At 37.5% G+C, this 17,780-nt stretch overlaps 1 protein-coding gene across 5 annotated transcripts in view; it reads right to left on the bottom strand.

The window, feature by feature from the left end:
* The window catches only part of GLS (glutaminase), a 60,564-nt gene that overhangs the window by 13,322 nt on the left and 29,462 nt on the right, over window positions 1–17,780 (bottom strand). For 2 of the 5 annotated variants that reach the window (XM_005530346.3, XM_088059226.1), the window contains 5 exons: window positions 16,977–17,043; window positions 16,368–16,418; window positions 13,793–13,969; window positions 12,567–12,698; window positions 11,023–11,115 (listed from right to left, as the gene is read on the bottom strand). In XM_005530346.3, coding sequence (XP_005530403.3) covers window positions 11,023–11,115; window positions 12,567–12,698; window positions 13,793–13,969; window positions 16,368–16,418; window positions 16,977–17,043 — 520 coding nt within the window. The other 3 variants (XM_014259062.2, XM_088059227.1, XM_088059228.1) reach the window with 3 other exon arrangements.

Here is a 17,780-nt window from a genome sequence, read left to right on the forward strand (position 1 = left end):
CCTGCACCAGCAGCTCAGTCTTGCAACTTGTGTCAGAAGCTGTGCGTGCAGCTGAATGTAAGAAATAATTAAAGCAAATATCTGAACACCAAAGGTTTCTCCTTACACCAGGAGCCTTTCTTCAACCTAAGAACTGCCAGTCTGCTTTGCTGGCAATCAGACAGGCCAAGGTGGCTAAAGGAGAGGTGCAGCTTTCCTGGAGGGAAGGCTGAGCAGAGGTGGTTTGCTCCCCCTCTTCCATCTGCTGGCATCAAATGGATTGCCATCATTCATATTTCCCTTTGATTCAAGCCTTTTTGAAATAAGAGACTAATAAATAAGTACTGGATTATGCCACCCAAAACTGCAAATAACTAAGAGTATTGATACCACATGTTATAGTAAACTGCAATTCTTCATCCATCTCTGCCTGAAGATCTTTTTTTTTGGTCAAAATATCTTAAATTAATGGATATATTCAAAAGCATCTAAAAACAGTATTTACTAAAAATGAGCACAATACCGTAAGAGTTTGTCCCTTTTCTTCTCTGTTACTGTACTAGTTTGCATAAAATTTAAAAAGCTTAAGGACAGAGAAAGCAGTAACTGCAAAGCAGAAGGCACTTTTCCTCCAATCACATTTGGAGCCATGAAAGACAGAATTCATCTCTTCCAGCAACAACCCCGTGCTGATAAGATGGCCATCAAGTGGACACAAATTTCTGGAAGGAGTTTGTGTCACCTGTATTCCTCAAAATAGTATCTCTCTACCTGTGAATTCACCCTAAAATACTATCACAGGCAGAAGATGGAAGTTCTTCAAGTGACCAAAAATATTCTTTGACTCGTACAGAATAAAGCAGGAGTCATGGATAGGAATGAGCTCAGTTCTACAATTAATTCACCCAGTGCATGCTCAGAGATTATTACATTTACTTTTTCTAATTTTTAAATGCTAAATAAGATTTAGAATCTTGTAAATGAAATTTGAAATAATCTAATTGATTACACAGGCATAGTCTGCTTCATGCTATGTTTGGTTTTACCCAAGTGCCTGAAATACAGAACAGCCCTTGATGACAGCAAGTGGCGGAAGCAGAAACCTTGTTTCATGGCAACACATACTGGGAATTTGTAATGCCTTGTTATTTACAGTTCTGACTATTGATTAATTCTAAAGTATTAGCAAACTGATGGTGTTTAAATTACAGATAAGACTATTTAATTATGATGAATTAAGAGTTAAGTAATTAAACAAAATGTTTACTAGAGTAAGTGAAACATCTACTTACCTTCTGCAACTGAGATTCCTTCAGAAAGATCATACCCATCTATTTTACTCCTGAGATGTGCAAACCCCACAGCGTGAGACAAGCTGTTTTGGCCAGCCACGTTCCTGAACTGCCCCACTCCCACCTCTGCCTCTCCTGATGGAGGCAGAAGAAACAGCCATTCACTAATCCTGACTGCAGAACCTGATATCCAGAGGTGGAGGATGGGTCACACAAGAAAAATGTAATTGGACCCTTGCACACAAGCCTCTCCCCAAGGAAACAGGGAATAGCAACTCAATTTTACTAGAAAATATTACACAGTATTATAAGAATGTCCAGGGCATGTGGATGGGGCAGTTTCTCCTTTCCAATGCCACGATCAGGAGCAGGACAGCAGGAAGTGTTGTGGGAAGCAGACTGGGTTTGTCTTTCCCCTTTCTAGCAGATAAAAACCATATTAATGATGAACTGGGTTCAAGGGGTAAACAGAAAAAAAACCCACAGAAATCAGAGCTCAAGATTCAGAGCTATTGACTCAATCAGTATTAGATTACACGATCTCAGGAACAGATGCTTCTTTAGTTGGAAGAAACTTCCAGGAAAAAAAGTCTGGCATGAAGCATCAAGGTACTAGGATGGACTCGGCCAATAATGCTGTCAATAGACAGCCCTGAACAACAGATCATCCTGAAGTTTTCAACACAGAAGGCCCTAGAATACCTAATGCTGAAGCTTCAGCAGTGCTCAGATGATAATGTTGTGACTTCCCTGCCTCTTCACATGCGTGCCTGGACAAACAGATGAGCCTGGCAGAAGAGGAGCGCATCTCAAGAGCTATTTACTAACAATTTCTCATTATGTCCTATCCTTTGCTTACTACCCATGTTGGTATGGATATACCTGTCCCATCCCTTTATTTTGAGGATGATTATGTTGATTTCAGAAGGTACAAATACTGGGAAGAAGAGTGAACTGAGTACCAAAGTTGCTTTCACTAGATCACAGTGAGCATGGCCATGCTTGTTTCCAACTGCTGTTTCAAATTTTTTGGGAAACTAATCAATTAACACTTTTTGCTTTTGGAAAGAACAGAATTAAACACATCACTGAAAAGACCCCCAAAATATCAAGTGAGAATTCAATCATCCTTCACTAGACTTAAGTGCTAAAGTTGGCTGATTCCACTTTTTTGTTTCCATGGTTTTTTTTTTAAAAGACCTTTCATGGACATCCATAAATTGTGCCAGCAAGTGAAGTCCCCTGTACACCTAATAAAGAAAACCGAGTTAGAATAGCAGTAGTCAGGAATAGTGAATCAAGCAGTTCCACAGAACTGTGAATTAACAAGAGTGAGTCTTGTCCTGGCTGGCCTGGATCACCAAAGGTGTTACTGCTGCATTGCTGGCCATGAAGAGCATGACAAAGGAATGGTAGGTTGATTAATCATTTCAACAAATGGTTTACTAGATCAAGTGAAAGGTTTTAAAGCATGAAGACTTCCACCCTCTAAGATAAAGACCAGGCAACTTTTCATTCCTAGGTGGCATGCATTTTCCATCAGCAGCTTGGATGGAAATACCTCAATGATGCTGCCATGTCCAAAGCATCCAAGTTTTTTAAGAAAATTACCCTCTGAAAGAGTTTAACTTACTCCACTGTCAAACTTTTTGGGCATTTCTCATCAGCAATGAAACTATTTGTCAGCAAATAATGATGGCTGGAAGTTCAAAAATGGTAAAGTAATTCTTGCACAGTAAACTACCACAGAAATGTCATACCTATTTTGGAAGCTCCTTTTCAGCCTTTTCAAAGGCTAAATCCCTGCTAACAGTTCTACAACAAAAAGCGTAAGAGACTATACAGAGAAGCCTTAAAAAGGGGAATGAATGCTAAGCCACTGATCCTGGATGCAGGGAAAAAAAAAAAAACAACAAGAGCCTTTGAAGCAATGGATACAGACATCACTAACGGTGCAAGATTTGGGACCAAAGGACTGGGATCAACGACAGTCACATGAATCAAGTGGAATGCTGATGGGTGCTTTAGTGACAGGAGCTGTGTTAGACAGGACAAAAGGATGTCTGCCTTTTCAAGGACCTATTGACACCACTGACACCCACACAACAGAGTAGAGTGGGACCACGGTCCTGCTCCCCCAGCCTGTAGGCACTTCACAATTTGTGGATGACAGTTTACCCTTAAATACAGGACTTGGAACTGGAATTATAGCCAAAAGAAGGACTTTGCTCTAACAGGAAGTAGGGCACCTGCACTACAGACTGACTCCACCCTAAAGGTTGAAAGAAGAATGGGGAAATCTCACCAAACACTTGCACTCTACTCTTGTTGTGAAGTTTCTTTCTAAATGCTAGGATCAAGTTTCTATAAATCTTATTCTTATTTTTAGGCTATGTGTTCCACACCTATTTTCCTTGTACTGGAAATATTTATTAGCTTAAATAAATCTTTTGCCTTCCTGCTTTTATCTTTAAACACTGCAAACAGTCATATTATTCCCCAGCAGCCTTGGTATATGGGATAAAACAGTCAGCTGTTTTAGCCTGCTTCTCTATGTTCTCAATCATAATTCTTAGTCCTGCTCTGCAATGGCATGAGTGGGGATTATTAAAAATATGCTTCATCGAAACAGTTTACTCTCAGATCAAGATTACATTTTAATTATTTGACTTGCAGTAATTACAGGCTGGAGAATTTTAAGAGAGAGGTCCTTTAAAAGAAGTGTGAAATGTACTTTCCATTCAGAAAGTAAAAGCTACACATAAAACCAGGTCTATGAGTCCAAAAAAACCCTGATTATTGCATGAGTAATTCCTGAACAAACAATAAAGTTGCCTGCCTCAAGGAAAAAAGCTGGGCTAGTGAATGACATCAACAGGAAACAGTAACTTTATCTCTTCCTATCACTCCACTGTGTTCTCAGTTCATTGTTTTGGCAAGTGCTCTGATCACAAGGGGTCCTAACAGTAATGTGCCATCCCTCAGCAAATAACACACTTCCACACTTGCATTTAGCCTGTTGGGCTTCAATAGAAAAATAAAGGGAATATGGCCTTTTCAAATCCCTAAATCACTTCATTTTCAATGACATAATGAAAAAAATACTTAGAATCCAGTAGGAAAAATACAGCAGGAAGTGGAAATACTAGGTATTGCTAACCAAAAGCCATTTTTACCTATGCCACTTCTAGGACGCCCTAAAAGCCAACACATTACAGTATGATGGGAAGATCAAGTTCAGTGAAAACCAAAAGTCACCATCACAAGCTACAGAAAGGGCAAATTCCAATTCTAGGTTAGGAAAAATTCTTTAACTTTAAAGAAGTTAAAGCACTTTAAAGTGCATTAAAGCACTGGGATAACTTACCCAGCCAGATGACAAAACCTTACCACTGGAGGTTTTCAACACTTGACTGGCAAAGCCCCTGAGCAACACAATCCAAGTGACACTAGATGGCTCTTTGAACAGGAGGCTGGACTATAAGATCTCCAGAGATCCCTCCCAGCTCCCTTGACCTGGTGGTTTCCTTCTCAGGTTGCTGACAGTCACTAGTGCCTCCTGAACCTCATACAGATAGGTTACAATAACTGCACCCAGCTAAGGAAATGTGACCTGATTTAAGGAAAGATAAAATATAAATTTCCAATTCATAGTGTGCACTTGAGTTTTGTATAACCACGTGAAGGCACAGCTATGTGCCAGCTGAGTCAGAATCACAGCGGAGCAGCAGCTAGAACAGGAAGCAGCACCTCAGAGCAGATAGACTGCCTCACATGCCCGCTTAGCATACAAAATACATGGTTGGCTGGAACATTTTTGAGAATAGGAAGACATTCTAGAATTACTTCCTTTTCCTCTTGTCCTTCCTTCAACCCCATTTCCTCATCAACCTTAGTCCTGAGGTGTCAAAGTGTCTATTATTCTCCAAACATCCACCTGCCTCGCCCTCGGTCAAGCACCCATGCCACCTTTATTGCCTCAATTAAATCCTGTTCAAACTAAGCAGGTAAAAAGAACGAAATAACAAACAAAATACCAACAAACTTGCCCCCCACCACGCATATGCCACTCAACTCCATTCTAGGCTTTATTCAGCTAAGCTGCAGCCTCAGATGTGACCATTATGTACCCCTGCTACGCACAGAAGAAATGCACGTGGCATTTTCAGGAGTAGCTGAACCGCATCCAGAGTGGCGCCACTCAACCCTTGCAAAAACATTTAAATGTTCAATGTCCAAGTGATACCAAAAGTCTGCAGAAAGATTAGATGCCAGTAATAAAATTAACTCCTATGTGTATGAAAACCAGAAGAGGGCATTTTTATTTTGCACACAATATTCTCTAGGAGTAAATGGCAAATTATGCTTGATTCAAGGTCGGTAGTTTAATAATTTACACTATTTAAATTATTCAACATACTAGGACATGAATTCCTGAAAGAAAATGGGGCTGTGCATGACTCAACCATGTCTTTACATATATTAGTTAGTCATGTGCTTTCCAGACTAGACAAATGTGGAACAGACAAGATGCCAGCATAACAAAAAAGCTTTAGTTAAGATTTCTACCCAATTTAAAGCCTCTTGCCAACTCTCCAACCACTATAGACATATGTGAACTCAAATCCTCAATGAGACTGCACTGAAGGCAAATTATTAGGTGTATTTAAGTAATTCTAATAAGAACTCTGCAGAAACAAGTATATTCTTGTTTCACTGCAATAACTGACTCTGAACCTTCAAAAAATACTAGAAATATTTTTAAAATTAAAAAAAGAAAAAACAGTACAAGCCTACAGTGTCTAGGATACTAAAACATCATACATAAATTATGCTCATAATTCCTTTGTTCACAAATTACTGTGCATCAATGACATGTATGTATCAAGACCAAAAGATATATATATACGTGAGCAATAAAAAACCCAGCATAATCCATCTCCCCTCCACCCTCCTCTGAATCCATTGCCTTTTTATTCATCTACCCACCCACTGGTCTTCCGACACAAATATATGCTGAAAACCAAAATATAAGAGGCAAAATAATTCTACAGGAAATCATCTGTGTCTTTTTCTTTGTACCTACTATTCTTTTTCCTTCCATCATCCTTATGACTTTTAGAGAATAAACTCTTTTGATATGCAATGTTTTTAAGTATAATGAACATCCAGCTAATTTTACAGCCACAGAACACATAACTTCATTTTATAAAGCAGTCTACAGAAAAGCTAAATTAACAATTCTGACCATCCTCAGTATAGGCAGGTCCCACCATCACTACCAAAACAATGTGGGGTTTGGGCCACCTCCCTTGCTACATGTGATTTATTACAAGCTGTATTTTTCCCTTCATAAGGCTCAGGAACAGCAGTTGCTACACTAGCACTGGCACCATTAATCATATATTTTCCATGTGACAGAACCAGTATCTTCAAAACCAGACAAATACACAGTGATGTTAAAATTTACTGCACCAGGACTTCTTTATTTAAAAAGTCACGGTGACAAAGTTCTGCTACTTTGATTTTTGTTTTCAACTTTGTAAGACAACAGTTCAGTGAGAAAAATAATTAAATTATTGTATAAAGTGTTTACAAAATCTTAGGAGTTTTCAGTGACTGATTTAACTAAATCTGCTTATTCCACCTACTTTTCCAGAATCTTTTTTAGAACAGAGTGCTCACTATCTCAACTTCAATCTAAAAAACATGTTTGAACAAATCTGTTCTCCATCGAGAGAAAAAAAAATACAATAAAAAATCAGCTTAAAATAAATTTATTAAACAATACAAAAATAAGCATGCTGGAAATCAAGATACATAAATAACATACAATGCAAATGAAAAATGGAAAACGAGACAGGTAACTTAACAACTGAGCCAAAAGGTACAACACAAATGCTAAAATAAATCTTTAAAAAGCATTTACATTTCTAATGAAATGTTAATGATGCTGACAAGCAAAAACAAACAAACAGCTAAAATGCTTGAATATCAAGAATTGCTATTACTGTAGCACAGGTGAACACAAAAACCGTTGCAGACTTCACACATGGAATGGCTAAAAAACTGCGGCCCCGGCCTCCCGCACCTGCCCGTGGTGGGTGACACATCCCGGCACACCCAGCCCTGGCCTCGGCCACCAACAGGAGCCATCTGCACACGTGGCAGCCAGGGCAAGAAACTACAGGTGTGGGCAAGTTACAGAACAGTTGGTTCAGAGGAGTCTCTGCCTGATCCTTCCTAGCTAGGAGCTGCCTTCAATTCTGAGGCAGGCTTCAAAAGCATATATTACAGAACTGTAATATATATATATATATATATATTTAAAGATTGTTTAAGCTGTACCCTAAATATCCTTATTATGCATATTAAAGACCTAGTAGTTTTCTTATTTTTGTATTTCCCATGCAGGACTTGACTCTACCACAAGTTTTGCAAATGGAAAAATCGTCCATCTTCAACCACATCTTTGGAAGTGGCTTCAAACAGTGGCTTCAAAAAATCAAGGTGGGTAGAATCAGATCAAGCAAATCCTGCATCATGCCTTTTCCATTTTTAATTAAATCAGCAAGTCATCCAGCAATATGTCACCACTGTAAATTCTTTCCATTAGCAGCACAGACATATTATGTTCCCTCTTGCAACTGAGGATATTTCAGGTAAAGTAGCTCTGCAGGACCTGAATACTTGTTATGTCTCTGGAGCTACTAGTTTACTGCAAAATCCTCAAACAAGCCATTTTTGTAATTCAAGACTTTACCTTTATTTTGGGGAATAAGCACTAACAAACTTAACCTTATCTTCAGAGATAAGATTATAAAATATTTATTATTCAGCAATTCATGACTGACACTTATTACTGACATCTGCACCACAGATTTACCTCTTCATCCCACTAGGGCATCAAATACACTGAAAATTGATGTTCTGTATTGTTTTGCTCAAATATTTTCATCCTAGGCTTCAAAGACAGGAAGCCCATCCTTTTACAATACTCTGCTAAATGAAGATTATTCAAGGTTTAGTCAGAGGTTTTTCAAATGTTTATGCAAAACTAACAATACCTAAACAGAGCAATTAAGAGCAGCTTGCTTTCTCAGAGAACATCAGCTCTGTTTTATGCATCTTCCTAAACTCATGAACATCCAGATGGGTCAAAAAAGGGGCAGGAGAAAACTAGCTCTACTATTAGGCAAAACTCACATATCAACATTTTTGAGTTTTAGATGAACAAAAAAGGGAGTGGGACTGGGAAAGGGAGCAGGGAGAAGAGGTGAAAGTGTTACTACAGAATTGTTTGTCACTGTCTATTAAAATCTCTACCAGCAAATACCATTTATCATTGCTTGGACAAGTTTCCCCAGTTTGATAAACCAGTACTCTGTGTGATGTCTCTAGGGATGGGATGTAGCAGATTATCTGCAAATTTAGAGAGGAGAAAATTCTATAGAGAATGCTTTTCTGATATTTTTGGCATTATTAAGAATCAAATTCCTGCAAGTGTTAAGAATTTAGCAAGTCTTCGACCTCTCTCCCTAACTGCTTATTGAACCTATCTGAAGCTTAAATGTATTGTTTGGAGCTACACCCTACTCAAGATACTCAAATTATCAAATTATTCAGCTTAAGAGATGCAGCTGCATGTAGAAAAATACAAGTCCTCTTTCTCAGCAAGCTGTCAGAGCTGCAAACTCAAAATCATTTCCATAAAATAGCAATTAATGATAACTTAAGAATTTGCTTATGTGTAAGTAAGTAAAACCTCTGATCTTCAAATATGAACATATGCACACATTAACGGCTGAAAAATAAGTTAACTGTAAACAGTTCTAGTAAGATCTACCTATCTGCTTCCCTGTGAACATATTTCCTGCTCACTGCTCAGTTGGTTCCCACTCTAAACCCCAGATTGCTTACATTCCTTTCCAGGGTGGAGCACACCACTATTAGTAAGGCAGACTTCTGAGTCACAACTACCAGCTGGCAGCACAAGCAGCAAGAGAGATACTCCAAATAGTTGGGCCAGAAATCTTTCTGCTGCATTAGTTAACTTGCAAACAAGACAGGTTTTTTTTTCCTCCTCCTCCCCCACTCCTCCTGCCCAGGCACTTTTGCTCTCTTTATTACAACATTAGCATTCATAATTATTAATGGCTTGATTAAAAGAAAAAATAAACTTCACTAGCATGGCATAAGCAAAGGGTCCGTTTTGGTTCAAATTTGGAAGCTTACATTAAAATAACCCTGATATGGTAATAATGTGACTCAGAACCTATCTCCACTTAATATACAATTATTTAGAAATTCAGGAATTTTCTGTATTTTGTCAAACACTATTTTATATTTTAATTAATATTGTACCTTTACATGCTGACCCTGCTCAGTGGACACAAGACCTTCCTCAGCCTGGAAGTTCATATACTTAAAATTCTCAGATATAAACAAAAATAAACAGATAGACACCACTTTTGTGGTATATCTTTGAAACCACTAAGATTTAGCTTTCCTTTTTTTTTTTTTTAACTAAATGTGTTATAAGTAACTACAAAAGTCAGTTTACAGCTTTGGGTTTGTTTGCACATGCTTTTTCCCCACATACCCTTGAACTTTGACAATCTTTTTGGTATAGCATACAGAATTTACACAAAATGTATATATAAATGAAACACCAGGTAAACAATATTCAAATCAAAGTTAAATCTAGAGATGCTTGAGGGTTTTTAAAATGAAGAATTTAATGAAACTAGAACCCATTCGTTTAGTTCTGCTCTCCCCGACCTTCCATTCTATACACTACGGTTCTGGAGATGTCCTCGTTTGATTCGGGTGACACTTTTTTCCATACTGTTTCTTTTAAAGCAAGTTCTTGCTGGAGATTCTCATAGTCCATTGGTCCAAAGGAATGCTAGTTGTTCAAGCAACATACATTATTTATTAGTGTACTTGAAGGAAAAAAAAAAAATCTACACTTGCAGTCATCGCTAACAGACTCAAGCTTTTCAGCTCTTCACATAAACACTGTTAGTTTCTCTTTTCCACTTATAAAAAATTCAAATTCGAAACTGGGTATTTTTTAGATGTATACATGCAAATAGAAGTGCTTTGAAAATCATTCTACTGTATCTTCACCTATTGAAATTTTCATGCCTTAGTCAAAACATTAATGGTATTGAAAACAAAGAGGTTTTCCTTATCTCAACACCCTCAAGCTTGTATCTTTTGTAAATGTAGCTGGAGTGGATTCAGTTCATTCCCAGACACTGGTTACGCTGCTCCCTAAGTAGCAGGCTCTTGTCTGCAACACTATTCGTGCCTGAATTCACTGCCTGTGCAACTCTCAGTGGGTCATGTGGTGTCAGAGATCTCCTCATGAAAATACAGCTAAACACAGACCTCGTGCATTGCAGCACACAACAGAAAGGCTAAGCCCACCAGCTGGTCAAGTCTTTATTAAAGGCAACCAGTACAGTAAAACTCTTTGCAACTTCCATCAAATACCATCTACCTAATCTAGCAGGGGAGATGAACTGCATGAAAGGGAGCTATAAATCTAGTAATAAGTTCTCCTACACAAGACCCTGTGATACCGTGGTCCACCCAGTAAGTGTCCACTAATAATGTACACTAACTAGATTATCTGAAAGCTTTGATGCAATACATGTCATTGAGCAGTTTGGCATTTAGAGAAGAACTTTCCATATTTCTTCTGAAGTTCAGGAGCAAATACTCAAAACAGACAGTAACTTACCCGCTGATCACCGCCTTCTCTGCGAGGATCAAGCTTTTTTGCAAAGTGTCTCAAATTATCGTAGTTATGGAAATTGCACAAGGAAACCAGATCCTGCAAGTATTTAGAGAACATGCATTATTATCTGCATAGGATAGCCAAATACATCTAAGTTAATAATACTACTACCACCTACATTTTGCATCATATCCTAGTAACTTAAAGCAGCGAGAAGTTTCTTTAATAAATCAATACCCATGTACATAAGGCACTTTGAACATAACACACCTATAGGATAAAGTTCTAATAATACCTTTAAACTCCTTCATACAGAAGAATGAAACAGGGAGCAATCTGCAAAATATCTATTTTAATAAGTTCCTACTCCAGCTATACGGAACACATCAGGAACAGAAAAAATAGCCTGGGATAGGTCCAGTATATCAAACTTCAACCAAAAAGATGGAACAAAAAAATGAGTGACATAATGTCTTCTCAATCAGTTTGAATTACAACATGAAAGGCTATAATTAGAAAACTCAGCAATGCTGTTCTATTTATAAAAGTGAATGTTACGTTCATGTTACCTGTATGCCACAATCATGTATCAGTTTAAAGGTCTCACTGCAATGCAGAACTGACGCAGTAAATCCCTCACCTACCCCTCTATTCCAGGATTTAGAGTTAAATTACCAGGATTATTTCATATGAAACTTTAAAGTACTTAAACTAGAATTAGTAACATCTTGATTTGAAGATGTGTAAATGTTCAATAAACAGAAGTATGAGAAGTTTTGACTGCTGCTCAACCTCCAATTTTTAATTATGCAATCATCATTACAAGGTAGTTGCGGGCAGAAAAAATGAAGACATTTTTTACATTCTCCTCTCCCACAAAACACCTTCATTAATCATTACAAAGTCCTCCCCAAAATCTCTTCTGCTTCTAATGCTCCTATCAGCAGACTATCCTTAACTGTTTCACCGGCACAACATGAAGCTAGGAAGAATTTGCCCAACATCTGGGTATCATCTATGAGGACATCTTTTATGTCAGATGGTTTACAAAAATCAGTTTAAAAATATACCAGAATGGCAGTATTTCATTAGTCTTTTTCTTTTATTGCAATGAAATAAGAGTTGCATTTTCAGTGTTTTGAAAACTGCACTTAATGACAAGAGAGGGAAAAAAGTCTATAAACAGATCTCTACGGTTTTTAATGCAATATACTGGAGTCCACCACTTTCACTGCATGAAGTGCTCCTTTTCAAAGCTTTCAGATTTCTCCAGCGTTTCTGGCATCATATTTTAATGCTCACTGAATTCAAGTGCTATTTGCTACTAAAAAGAAAACATCTATTCTGAGACTTTCACCCTTGAATCAGATGAAACTTGCTATGTAGAGAACAATCACAAATCACTATTTAATTCACTTAGATCTCAGCTATGCCAACTGAAACTCAGTAAATATCAGCTGCAAAAGCTGAAAAAAAACCAAAACAAAAAAACCCCCACACACAAAAAACCCAAACAACCAAAAAACCCCAAGGGCAGTGCTGCTTACATGACAAAAGTGAATTCCTTTAACACTGTTCCCCATCTTGTCCAAAGGAGGTGACCAGCACATCAAGCCCATGACATTAGGAACAACCAGAAGAATCCCACCAGCAACTCCAGATTTTGCAGGAAGACCAACCTGCAGAATAATCAGAGAATTACTGGTCTCTGCAATTGTTCCTCAGGATTGTAACTCAATGCATCAGCGTTTTCCTGAAGATTATTGTGTAGCATTTATAAAACATGTATCTGCAAGGCACTTGAAGCTGGGAAAGCATTATTACTTATCTCTTTTTAGATAAACAATAACCTGATACAATTTGTGACAATGCAAGGTTCACAGTCATAAAACTATTTGCTCTCAGGAATACAATGAGTCAATAATACTGTGAAAGAAGATAATTTAAATCTATTAGGAAAAAAGTAATTATGACTAAGCAGTAGTACACAAGTATATGTCTCATGAACAGCTTGCAACAAGGCGGTAGAATGAAGCTGCAAAAATCTTGACTGGAAAAGGTAAAAAACAAAACCACAAGAAAATTAGAAAGTGTCTATGGAATCATATAATAACCTCCTTATTTACAATCTGAATAAAGGTGTTACTTTCTTTCCAGTAGGAACTAACATGTCACATATCCTTGTGGCTCTCCAAGCAGCAACTTTCATGTCACACAATGCACCATAATCAATTTTACACGTATGCAGTAAGGAAAAACTAAAAGTGATCCAAAAAAATTATTGAAAGCATAAATATGATGCAGTCCATCTTGAATTACACACATGTAAGGAACACACTGCTAGAAAACAGGAGCAACAGTACATGTGCTGTGTATGACAGCCATTTTCACACATACAAGGACAATTTCTGAGTCTGAGTTACTGAAGAAAAAAAAAACTGTCAGCAAAGGCTTTCTGCTATCCTTGACTCCCATTTAGCAGGATTCAGCTCCTGTTTCTCTCATGAACAGCCTTTCCTAAAGAACAGTATTTATGTTTTGATATGAAAAAGATTCCCAGATGTGAAGGCAGAGTGCTGTAAGGTATGTGACACAGCAGTGCCATGAATCCCAGGTGAGATTTTCCCTTACAGTGTACTCAATTTCTAAACAATTCATGCAACGCGCTCTCCTCTCTGCCTCAAAAACAGGGAAGCAACCCCTAGAACATGGAAAATAATAGCACAGACTAGCCTTTCTGGTCAGCTGTAATTAATACCCATAAAATACTTACATGGAAGGCAAACTGCCCTGAAAAGTCATACATGCCACAGGAATGCATCAAACTCAAGGTATTCCGGACTGCTTCAGGGCTCAGGACTCTCTCACCAGTGATTGGGCAAAAGCCACCATTAGCCAGAGTTGCTGCCATCACACTTGCTGACTCGCATGTTACTTCTATTGAGCAAAGCTTATGGAAAAGAAATAGAGATTATAAGCACTGGTACTTCTAGCACACCAAGGCAAACTACAGCAGGATCAACAAAATATTGAAATATTACAATAACATCTCAAAATCACCTGTAGCATAACAGATGTTACAGATGACACTAGTAGCATCAATTAATGCAGTCTGAATCTTTCTACTATAAAGATCCCAGTGACAGTGTTTGCAAGCCCTCTTAAAAGCTGGGGACAGTAGTTTTATGGGTTAGTGTCTCTGCTCGATTCCTCCCCCCACCCCCCTTATGTTCCTTTGAGAGGAAGAGGTCTGTAAAACAATCTCAGTATTTTGCATCTACTTAAACGGCAAAGCCACAGAATGACTGTTTTTGTTCAATTTGAGCTTGTTTTGTGTGGTAGGTTCTTTTTATTTTAAAGCCTTAGAAAATCCCACACATTACTAGAAGTACAATTTAAAGCTGCAAATTCTAGCACATGCAAGTCTTAATGCCAGCACTTCCTGCTGATGCAGCCTTATTTCACCTTTCTTGTATTTAATTTCTTAAATAGTAATGATACAACCACAACATAGTTTTTCCCAGGATCCCTGCTTCAGTACAGACTATACATACTTTGGTGACACATCAGGAAATGTGATATGATGCCATCACCTGATGCTGCCTCATTTCTGCAGAAACCAAAAGATAAGTTGGTTTCAACCTGAAGCTGAAATGCTGCTCTAAAATGTAAACAAACTAGTGCTCGTATTCTTGCTTTTGCCAAACAGTCATTACATGATACTTCATGAAGTTACCTAAGCCACGTTTGCATGAGTAGTTACTACCTGGAATTCTTATTTTCCGGGTGCCAAACTCAATACATCCTAGTCCAATCAACTGGAGTTGCAAATCAAGAGATTGTCAGAGACGCATCTAAAATGGCAACTGTGTTTTAAACATATGAAGTATTACATAATATCACCTACTTTCAAAAAAAAAAAAAAAACTTGTTTCTAGGTTCTCAGTTTAAGCACCTGCATTTTGTACCTCGTTTGTCTAAACTGAGAATAATCCATCCTCAATTTACAGAGATAAAAGGCAAAAACGTTTATTCCTTCTCAGAAAGTTCCCAGTTAAAAAAGGGAGGAAGGAGCATTATAGAAATCCCAAAGAAAAGGAAAAAACTAGGCTTTTAAGAATAATCTGAGTGTTGGAAAGGTAAGCGTTGTACCCTAACAAGAAAACAGAAATGCTGCTCGTGTATGAGCTACCCTTTTCCTGAGCATGGAGTGAAAAGGGATTTTTTCAAGGGAAAAAAGAAAGAATGACACATGGTCATTAAATCAGAGATAAGAATGCACAAAAATGAGGCCAAATTAAAATACATCAGAAAAGTAAGCTTTAACATTTCTTAACTTATTAATAGCTTCCACTTAGAAAAACATATTCAGGCAGTGGGACACAAGGCATTTAAAAAGCGTGTTTACACCGTAAGTTCAAATTAATTACATGTTCTCTTCTGTCACAAGTTCAGAGTAGACTACTAGCTTGTACCTAGTTTCTAACTCAAAAAGAGGTTAGCTACAGCTAATCACATATACCTTACTTCACAAGCACTCCTCTGATCTAAAGATAAGAGAGCAGGTGCATCCCAACACAAAAAACTCAAATAAAATTGGCATTTTGAAAATAATGGCTTATAATTTGCATAAGTAACAGCAAGTCTCCAAGTCAAAAACAGATTCTGAGAACTCAGCTCTGTGGGGTTTTTTTAACTCTCCCAGATGAAATGAATCAGTAACACAACTTGAACTGCCTCTTGAGAACTCTACACAGCAGGGCTGAGTTGTGAACATTTAAACCTTAGGAAACCCTTTACTGAGGAAATACCTCACACTTGGCCAAGTTCTCATTTTGTGACAGCTGCAAATAACTTGCAAATAAATAACTTGTAAATAAAGTGAAAAAGAAAAAAAAAGGGGGGGGGAAGAAAATATATATATATATATATATTCTCAAAATTATTGAATTAAACCAAAAGGAGGAGATATTCCCATTCATCCCCTCAAGCCTACAGCTCAGCATGCATTCTCCAGTTACACAGAGGTTAAACTACTCCACAGCACAATAAGCAGCAGCAACCCAAAGAAGTGTTTTGTCAAACTCACTGAAGTAATACAAGACATCCCAAGCTTCTAACTTCTAGTGGTTTAAAGATTATTGCTAGTTTCTAACAGCAATAAAGACACTCGAGTAGATCACCTAAACAAAAGCAAATCTGGATACATCAAACATACGTCTGTCATTTCCAGAGTTAAACAGAAGCTGACATTTAACTGCAAGTCATTAAAGCCTCCATGTCTAGGCTTCTGCTGCTTATAATAGCAATTCTAAGCCTATAGTGAGTCTCAATTTTAAAGCAGTTACCTGAAAATAGAAGTCTAGTATAGCGACCATATCCGTGCCTTCAGGAAAGCACTGAGGAAGAAAAATAAAGCACCTTTAGGTAGAACCTATCACTATTCTTTTTAAAGTATCACTTTTAGAAAGACATGAATTAAGCTATATTTTTGTCAGCATACTAAGCATTAGGCGTATTTTAACATAAACATTTAAATGTAGTAAGTAGAAATACTTAATGATATCGAATTTAAAAGTAACAGCGTAGCAGTATCAATAAACTAGGTACTAATATACTTTTCAGTATAGTTTTCAACAACTTGAAATAAGCAAACTGAAAAATGCATCCAGGAGTTTTATAAAGTCATCTCTACAGCATATTTATACATTTTACAACAAATAAAACAAATTACCATGGCTACAACACAGAAAAATATTTAGATTATTATTAAATATTTATTATAATGGCATAAATATGACACTTTTAAAATTACAGCATTTAAATAACACCGATAAGACATATCCAGTAATAATTTGTGCCATACTGTACATAAAATAAATTGAAAGTCTTCACGGACTATGAATAAAATCCAGCACACCATCTTCAAAATACATTTAAGAAGAAAATAAATTAACCTTTTTTTCTTTCAAGTAATATCCAATTGCAAAGTTTCTATCTCCACTCTCTCTTTCAGACTGGAACCTAAATGAGGAAAAATAAAAAAAAATCCAAGGCAATATGTCAAACTTTCAAAAAAAAACCCCAAAAATCGCTGAACTCAAAATATATAATGTAATTCAGTAAAATTCCATGTGAAGGATACATTCACTCCTGAACACAAATATTCTGCTCAGGGAAGTGGCCACAGCAGCTCATCCCAGTTCACCCAGTTAAAGTGAATCAGCACTGACATCCAAATACACACATTACTGGTTACCTACACAACAGAAGCTGACTTGGAGAGAAGGCAAAGGAGGGTAAAATCCTAATCCTGGGAGCATTTCTAAATAGGCCAGAGTGGAATGGAACATCCCCCATTGAGGCAATGCCCAAAGCAGAGGAATTTGAGGATCGCACAGCAGGTCAGACAATGACCAGACTGACAGCTGCATTCCTCACTGTGATGATTAAGGTAAGGATGAAACCTAAAGGAGGAACATCTGTGTGGTTCCTTCTACAGTTACACACCTTTTACTGTGACAAAGCTCAGGAAAAACACCTCTGAAAGTGCATTGCAGCTGGCAACCTGGAAGCAACTCTGCTAAAGGAAATCTTCATGATTACCCCCATGCTGCCTGAAAGAGCTCTCAAGAGTTTTTGAATCCTATACACTAAGTTTATGAGGGGAACTGTTTGTTTGAGAAAAGAATTTAAATATGCAAAACAAAAAAGCAGAAGGAGTCCCAGTTGTGTGAACTATGCTTTCTAAACATTTGCTA

The sequence above is a fragment of the Pseudopodoces humilis genome, chromosome 8 (genome assembly GCF_049639895.1).
Source record: "Pseudopodoces humilis isolate 2021_Gansu_Grassland_sample_001 chromosome 8, ASM4963989v1, whole genome shotgun sequence".
NCBI lineage: Eukaryota > Metazoa > Chordata > Aves > Passeriformes > Paridae > Pseudopodoces > Pseudopodoces humilis.